A 9,387-nucleotide genomic window follows, 5' to 3' on the forward strand; every position below is an offset into this window, starting at 1 on the left:
GGTTTGAAGTGTGAAATTGTTTCACTTGACAGTTGAGGGAAGGCGGAGGTAGAAAAAGATGACATTGACTACAAACTGTTGATATTTCATTCAAAGGCGACCTACAGCTGAAATGGAAATGCCAACATATGGCCCTTCCACCTATCTCAGGTTCAATGTATAACCCTCATCGTTTTTTTTAACAAATTTGTTCAGGTTACAGTAAAGTGAATACGATGATGGACTATCCCCTGATATTAAACAATATGTTGGGGTATTTTTCCTAACTTTTTGTGGGCAGCAAAAGAAGAATGTTGCATGCTTATTGTCACTGGAGATCTACAGAATAGTTGTAAGCTACATCTGTCTCACTTGCATATATCCTGTAATATTTGAGTTGTAATAAGTATTGTCACTTTCTCTTTGCCTCCCTCATTTTAATCATGCTGTTGACAGAACACTTGAACATAGCGAGGAAATATATTTTTGGGAATATAAGAAAGCCCATATGCATCAGGTTGAGATATGACATGAGATTAGCTAATTATTTCAAATCCACCTGAACCCAAACCACTGGTTACAAATTGTTAGTTGTTACATCGAGAGTATATAGTTTGCTGAAAGTACTAAGGTAGAGTCAGAGTCATATTTCTCTTTTTGACATAATCTGAATGTTAGAAACAAGACCTACCTAGCTAACAAAACAAATTAAATAGCATCCATTCCTGCATAAAGATGTTATAAGAAGCGGTGAAAATGAAACCTGTAGACTAAGCCTGTGTTGATGAATCCTTGCGCAATTTGTGTAAAGTTTAATGCATGTCAGGCCTTCAAACTAATGCAAAGCTTATGCAGGTCTCCTTGCCTATCATTAAAAATATATTATATATACTTTGCCACTGCTGGACTGGAATGGCTGAACAATTGATCATAACTTATTTCCTTAAGTCTGTACAACATCCTATTTTATTCTATTTTTTGCAGCTAATATATCTCAAGATGGGTTTTGACGTTCTTGTGGCTACCACTGGTCATTTCATTGATTTGTTGGAAAGGGCAGAATATCTTTGCAACTATTAGAAACATTGCCCTTGAGGTAGATAGAATGCTTGATATGAGTTTCCACCACAAGTTAGGACTTAGGAGAATCGCTGATCAGATGGACATGCCTCCACCAGGTGTCGGGCAGATAATGAATTTTAAACGTATGCAGGTTTTAATATAAGCATCCCCATTTCTTGTAAATGGTTCCAATAAATTTGTGTCTTGCATGTATATGGATGAAAACTGATCGGATACGGACGGATAACACTGATATTATATTTGTTTTCATATTTCTGTCCGGATTCGGATTCAAATACGTATAGTTTTAACTATGCCGGATAGGATATGATTGGATATCGACATCATAAATATGCGATTTGAGCATTCGGATATGGATACGGTATCGGACGTTGAATATTCGGACTTGGATACAGACAGATCTGGACCCTCTAAATAGATTATGTCTCGAATACGGTTGAAAAATATCCGTACCGTTTTCACCCCTACTTGCAGGAGCTAGTGACTGATGGAATAGTATGTTAGTAGCCCATTGGTGTGAATAAAAGCGTAACTTTCAAGTTTCCAAGAACTCCTAATATTCGATGTATGATTCAGCTGGGATCAATTCGAGAGAAGAAAATGACTTTATTTTCAAGAATTCGTCGTTGGGACAAGAACCAGGATAGAATAAAAGGATCCAGTCTGTAATGTCGCCTTGTTGTAAATAGTATATCATTAACAGTGTCACCTTTGTTTGTTGTTGAATAAAAGCGTAACTTTCAAGTTTCCAAGAACTCCTAATATCCGATATATGATTCAGCTGGGATCAATTCGAGAGAAGAAAATGACTTTATTTTCAAGAATTCGTTGTTGGGACAAGAACCAGGATAGAATAAAAGGCATCCAGAATGCAATGTTGCCTTGTTGTAAATAGTATATCATTAGCAATGTCACCTTTGTTGTAAATAGTATATCATTAGTGGGCACTTGTTTCTTTTTTTACTATTGTTTTTTAAATTATCCATGGCAACAATTGTGCACAATCAAAGTATACAAGAATCTTGAGCTGCTCTTCACATGCTTCTGTGTGAGGAATTGCCAATTGGTAATCTGCTTGGCTTAGCTTGCAGTTCTCTCCACACTAAAAAAAACTCAAATTAGCTGTATTTTATGTTGCCTATTGGTAATCTGCATGGCTTCGCTTGCAGTTCTCTCCACACTAAAAAACTCAAATTAGCAGTTTTTTATGTTGACGATAGAATTGTAACCTTCCACGAGAAGAAAATGTGAAGTGTTTACCGCATCTAGCTAGATATTTCTTGATCATGTGTTTCTAAACCTCAATATATAGAATCACCAATAGGTCTAGGTGTGTCCAAATGAGGTTAGCCTGCAGCTCAACATCAAATACTGTAATTGTAGGGATGATTCAAGTATTTCCAAGTACATGAGCCAGAGGATTTCATTGCTCGCTTCCGCCGGCGTGAGGATCGTGATCGCGTTCTGGCGTCCCGCCCCTGGGGTGACCTCATGCCCCTGCGCTGGCGACCGTAGACGAGGATGGCCAGTGGGGTGGCCGGGAACTTCGGCTATCGGGTCCTCGTGGCGCTACGGTGCGTGCCGGCGCACGCCAGGAACACGGTCACCGCGCAGACTATTCTTGGACGCTGTTGCGCGGAGGTGGAATTGACGGACCTACGCGACCATCCAATGGAGGACGGCAGGGAGTTCTTTGTCGTGGCTTGGTGCAGGCACCCGAGTTATATTGAACCAGAGAAGGTGATTTTTATCCCCGAACCGTTGGTTCCGGGGGTGGAGGAGAATATGCGAAGAGGGCTCCATTACCTGGTGCGCGTCCGTCTTGTGGCACACCAGAACGCCGCGGCTCCGCCTGGACCGCCAGGTGATGGTGGCCACGGAGATGACGGTGGTGATGGACCTGCTGATCGGGATGAACGCGATCGCCGTGGCGGGGATGGGGACGATTATTGGCCGTCGCCGCGTCGTGACTCCGACGGCGAATCTTCTGCGACGGACTCGCGGCACAGGAACGACCATCCGACCTGTTCCTACCCACCTGGCGGCTCAAGCGGCAGCGACGAGGCGGGAGCACTCGACTCGCTCATCTGCGCTCGAGGGGTGGGTCATGAGATCATGGTGGGGGGGGGATCGCCTACCCCCTCATGCGTGCCCAGGAGGACACTGTGGTGGTTGAACTTGCGGCGCCTGAGATGGACTTGGCGGAGGACCGGTGGCCCATGTTGTCCTTCCCGCTGACACCGGTGGCGACCTTGGGGGCCCGGGTCATGCCCGCCTCGCCGACGACGGACCCGTGCTTCCGGATCGCGTGCCCCGGCGCGTCTTCCTCGCGGATGGGGCTCGTTGGCCGCTTTCTGGCCGTGGCACCGCAGCTCTTGCAGGACGGGAGGTGCATCCAAACCCCGCCACTGCGGCGGACGCCGGACTGGTGGCTGGAGGTGGCGGACCTCGAGCTTAGACAGCACGTGCCTGGGGTCTGCACGCTGAGCGAGCCCGCCGCTTCCCTGGATGGGGGCCGGCCGGACTGGTGGCCGGAGATGGTCCACGCAGAGCTCCAGGGCCGCGCGGAGCTCCAGGTGCAGCGGGAGGCCGTCGTCTTCGCGCTGCCTGAACTGCCGGCCGTGTGTACGCCACCTCCGCAGCCGCGTGCCACCCTGGACGCCCCCGGCGCCCCGGGACCGGCCGAGCGGCCGCCTGCTGATGTGGGGCTATCGATCCAGGAACAGATTGAGGCGGCGGTGTGTCTTCCGCTGGCAACGCCGATCATCGCCGGTGGCCCGCGCCTGCGCCGTTCCCGCACACCGGCTTCGGTGCAAACACTCAGGAGGAGCGGCCGCATCGCAGCTATGCCGTGGGCGCCAAATACCACCCTGTAGGCCCAACGCCTGTTGCTCAAGAAATTGGGAATCCATGTGCACGAAAACGCACCGGAGCTGGACATTGAGGCCAAGATCAGGAGCGCATTCCGTGCCAGCAAACTGTCCACGAACAAGAAGAGGTGCCTCAACATGCTCCTCAATGGGGGCATGGACGTGGCATCAATGGATCTTGACCTCGATGGTCTGGAGATCAACTTGGCCGGAGCATCTTTGCTTGGCCCGGAGCGCAAATGGTTTACCTATGTTAGCGAGCACTTCGATTTTCTGTTGGAATGCATGGGGCCTCAACGACCGTGCGCGTCGCAACGTGGTCAGGACCTTCATCCAAACGCATAGGCCGTCAGTTGTCTGTATCCAGGAGACGAAACTCTCCTCAGTCTGTAATGTACTTGCTAATGATATCTTAGGACCGGCTTTTGACTACGATTGTTTGCCTTCTGTTGGGACCGTTGGAGGGATTCGGTGGGCTGGGCAAGGGAGATCTAGAGGCCCATGGCGCCGACCGTCCGAGGTAGGTACATGCTCTCGGTCTCGCTTGGGCCGGTGTCGGCCATGACTGGTGCCTGGTGCTTCACTGGGGTCTACGGACCGCAAGATGATGATGGCAAGGTCTAGTTCCTCGATGAGTTGCTGCAATTTGGGAGGAGTTTAAGTCTACCTTGGCTCATTGGAGGAGACTTCAACATGATTCATCGCGCGCAAGATAAAAACAACGACCGGCTTGACCGGCGATCCATGCGTCGTTTTAGGGCTTTCATTGACAGAGCACAGCTAGACGAGCTCGTGCTGCAGGGCCACCGTTTCACATGGTCGAATGGACAGGGGAGGCCAACCTTGGAGCTGTTGGATAGGTTCTTCATGACGGATGGCTGGATGACGACGTTCCCCCAGCATGTCCTCAAGCCGCTCTCGTCCGACTGCTCTAACCACTGCCCCCTGCTTCTCCAGCTGCAAGCACTCGGGCCGCCTAAGCGGCGGTTCAGATTTGAGACGTTTTGGGTCAAGTGCAAGGGGTTTGAGGAGGTAGTGGCGCGTGCTTGGGCGTCAACGCTTGATGACGTTGACCCATTCCGGCAGCTGGATCACAAGCTGTGGAACGTGGTGTTGGAATTGCGCAAATGGAGTAATGCAATGGTTGGGAGCGTCAGGCTGCAGCTTGCTATGGCTCGTGAGGTGATTCACAGATTTGACGAGCAGGAGGAGTCGCGCACGCTGGACGTGTGGGAGCTGGACACCCGTCGCGGCCTCAAGGTCAAGGTGCTCGGCCTCGCATCTCTACTGCGTACGATCCAACGGCAGCGCTCTAGGATTACGTTTCTACGAGAAGGGGACGCGAATACAAAATTTTTCCACCTGCAGGCGTGCCACCGCCGGTGCCAAAACAACATACACTCCCTCAGCGTCTAGGGACTATAGCTAGTCGCGGACCATGCAATGGCCGATGCCCTGTACAGCCACTACGTCGCTCTGCTTGGCACCGACTTCACCAGATCGCGAAGGATGAACATGGCGGCGCTGGGCCTACCATCCTTGGACCTGCAGGCCTTGGAGATGCTCTTCACACAGGTGGAAGTCGCGGCCGTCATCCGCGACCTACCGCCGGACAAGGCGCCGGATCCGGACGGCTTCACTGGGCTTTTCTACAAGGTGGCGTGGCCCATCATAAAGAATGAGGTTATGGCAGCTATAAACGCTTTCTAGGCGCAAGACTTCCGGAGTCTTCAGCATCTAAATGACGCTCATATGATTTTACTTAAAAAGAACGATCAGCCATCGGAGATCAAGGACTACCGTCCAATCAGCCTTATCCACAGCTTCGGGAAGCTCATCACCAAGTGCATGGCAAACAGGCTGGCTGGTGATCTCGACCGTTTGGTCCTGAGGAACCAAAGTGCCTTCATTAAGGGTCGCAACATTCATGACAATTTTAGAGACGTGCAGCTGGCGTGCAAGGAGATCCACAGGCAAAGGTCGCCATGTGTTTTGCTTAAAATTGACATTGCTAAGGCGTTTGATTCGGTTTCCTGGACTTACCTGCTCGATGTTCTAACCCACATGGGCTTTGGGTTATGATGGAGGAATTGGGTGTCAGCCATCCTTACGACGTCCAGCACTAAAATTCTCCTCAATGGAAGGCCGGGGAGGAGAATATGACATGCTAGAGGATTGAGGCGGGGCGATCTGTTGTCACCGATGCTCTTCATGCTGGTGATGGAGGTGCTCAACCACATGTTGCAGTGGGCTGAGGAACGATGATTTCTTTCACAGGTACCTGGGTTGGTCATGGCAAGGGCCAGCTTGTATGCTGATGACCTTGTCATTTTTGTGGCACCGGAGGAGCGCAGCCTGCTGACCATTAAGGCAATCTTGAACAACTTTGGACATGCCTCTAGTTTGTTCGTGAACCTTGACAAGAGTTTGGCAATGCCGCTGCACTGCACGGAGACTAACATGGAGTTGGTGCTCACCATCCTTTCTTGCAAGGTGCAAGAGTTCCCCTGCCACTATTTGGGAATACCGCTATCGGTGTACAAGCTGAAGAGGGCCGACGAGTAGCCTTTGATAGACAAGATCGCTGCACGCATCCCGGGTTGGAAGGGTCGGCTGCTCAACGTGGCCGGCCGATCCACACTGGTCAAGTGCACACTCTCTGCGATACCGGTCCATACTTCGATTGCCCTTGGCCTGTCCCCTTGGGCTATTGCGGCGATCGATAAACTGCGGCGTGCCTTTATTTGGACCGGGTCGGACAAGGTTGCGGGAGGCAAATGCAAGGTTGCATGGATCAATGTGTGCCGGCCCAAGGAGCTGGGCGGCCTGGGCATTGCGGACCTACGACGGGCTGGTCTGGCGCTGCGGGTCAGATGGATTTGGCGGGACAGGAAGCGCGGCATCATGCCGCCCGCGTGCGAGCGTGTCGCGCTCCGGCTGTTCTAGGCTGCGACCACGTTTACAGTGGGCAATGGTGAGTCCACTCTATTCTGGACAGACCGGTGGCTCAATGGATCAAGCATCGTGCAGCTTGCCCCCGCCGTTTTTACGGCAGTGCGCCCTAGGAAGAGGAGGGCGTCGGTGTCCGAGGCTCTAAACGGTAATGCTTGGGTACGTCATCTGTCTGGCGCAGTTTCCATGACGATGCTTCTTCACTTTGGGAGGCTATGTGATTTGCTAGAGAATGTTCAGCTCTCTTCCGATCTGGACGTCCTTTCTTGGCACCTAACTGAGAGCGGGAACTACTCGGCCACATCTGCTTATGGGGCCATGTTCCTTGGCTCTTCGCCGATCAGAGGTGCTGCACAGTTGTGGAAGACGGCTGCGCCGCCCCGTGTCCGCTTCTTCTATTGGCTGGCTTTGTAGGATAGATGCTAGACCGGCGAGCGTCGTCACCGCCATGGCCTTCAACCAACGGGCGCTTGCATCACCTGCGACCAGGAGCCAAAGACAATTGATCACATCTTGCTGGGCTGTGCGTACAGCCGCGAGGTCTGGGCGACCTGGATGGACTGGCTTCACTTTCCTAATGTGGATGTTCGCCCGCAACCGTTCATGAAGTGGTGGCTGTCCAATAGGAAGCGCGTCGACAAGCACTTCAGGCGCGGGTTTGACTCCATCGTGTTCTTGATCGGTTGGATGCTCTGGAAACAAAGGAACGCGAGGACCTTCGATGGCAGTACACGTACTGCGAGGGAGCTCGCCGTGGACATTCACCTCGTCGCGGAGGACTGGCGAATGGCTGGGTATAGGCAGCTCGGCATCCTTCTGTCTGGACGCTGAGCGCAGTCCCGTGGAGTTCTTAAATTTGGTTCAATCATGTAGTCCCCTGTGTTGTCCGGTGGGTGCGCGTGTGTTGGCCTTGGTAATCAGAGTATTACCGAGTTTGTTGTTTCGCTTAAAACTCTCTTTCTGCTTAATGAAATACGCGTCGAAAGGCGTCGTCTAAAAAAAGATATATTATTACAGTAAGCCCTTGTTTAGTTCCACCCCAATATCCCAAAAAATGCTACAGTACCTGTCACATCGAATGTTTGCGGCTCGTGCATAGAGCATTAAATGTAAACGAAAAAAAAACTCATTGCACAGTTTGGTGGGAAATTGCGAGACGAACGTTTTGAGTCTAATTAGTCCATATTTGAACACTATTTGCTAAATAAAAACGAACGTGCTACGATAGCCCCAAATTCCAACTTTCTGGAACTAAACACAGCCTAAAAAGAGAGGAAATTTCAATTTCTACAAACTCTCAAAGATCAAAGTAAACTGGATGTAAGTTGGAACTAGAAGATTTTATTGTTAGTTCACTTTTCAAAACAAAAAAAAAATATAGATACGTGCATGGCGTACGTCCACTAGTACTTTACAAGTATATACTTTAAATTCCGACAGGGCCTTACTGAGAAATTTTGCTATGGATCGAATAAACGTGACCTCGTTATTTCACACCAAATGCCATAATTGGTTAGGTATTATTAAACTAATGTTGTTTGCTAGAGACCGATGTGATTATAATATTATTTTTTCGAGTTTGAGGAGAGAATTTAGGGGAAATGTCATTTCTTCCTCCCCATGCTGTCTTTTCTTTCTTGTACAGTTGCACCTGCAGCTCTCTCGAGTGCAGCCGTGTCTTTTCTTTCTTGTACAGTTGTACAGTTCTGAGGACTGCTGCTGCTCGCACGGGCTGCCGCCGTGGCCCAACCACCTGACCTTCGGACTTCGGTGATGCCCGTTGATGGCGGGTCGCCCCGCAAACATGAAATTTTAGAAATATTAGATCAAATTCAAACATTTTTTTAATAAAACTGGCATCATTTCACAAGAAACACTATCAATCCATTGTGCATCACAACTATATATGTAACGCCGAAAGAATAACACAACATATCAAGAGGTAGAGCAACAGTAGTAAGGTGGATTGACGGTGAGTTCCACAATAAATTCTCTTCTTATTACCTGAACGATGCTTTAGTCTTTGGCTTCGACGATAGTTAATTTATCTCTAGGAACCAGAATGGTCAGCAATTCAATTTCTAGGCCTCCCAGTAAGCAAAGAGAGGCCGAGCAATGCAAATAACCAATATGACTAGTTACTAGTTAGAGCTAAAAGTTAATTCAAATTGGCTAGGATTGGCTAGGTAGTTGGCTAACAACTATTAGTTGATGATCTAATTAAAAAATTAGTCCATCTATTAACCCTGTCGTTTGGATATACTATAGCTAATTTTGAGGTGGCTAGCAATTAGGGCGCGTTTAGTTCCTAAATTTTTTTGGGTTTGGGTACTGTTTGGATACTGTAGCACTTTCGTTTGTATTTAGTAATTAGTATATAATTATGGACTAATTAGGTTCGAAAGTTTTGTCTCACGATTTCTCACCTAACTGTGCAATTAGTTTTGTTTTTCGTCTATATTTAATACTCCATGCATGTGCCGCAAGATTTGACGTGACAGTG

General features: G+C 49.3%; 1 protein-coding gene across 1 annotated transcript; it reads left to right on the top strand.

Annotated features, from left to right (window-relative positions):
• The first annotated feature begins 4,676 nt into the window (after positions 1 to 4,676).
• Positions 4,677 to 5,348, top strand: LOC136536400 (uncharacterized). Its single transcript, XM_066528707.1, has one exon. It carries the CDS (start codon positions 4,677 to 4,679, stop codon positions 5,346 to 5,348), a length of 672 nt encoding a protein of 223 aa, XP_066384804.1.
• Positions 5,349 to 9,387: the final 4,039 nt, after the last annotated feature.

The sequence above is a fragment of the Miscanthus floridulus genome, chromosome 2, assembly GCF_019320115.1.
Source record: "Miscanthus floridulus cultivar M001 chromosome 2, ASM1932011v1, whole genome shotgun sequence".
NCBI lineage: Eukaryota > Viridiplantae > Streptophyta > Magnoliopsida > Poales > Poaceae > Miscanthus > Miscanthus floridulus.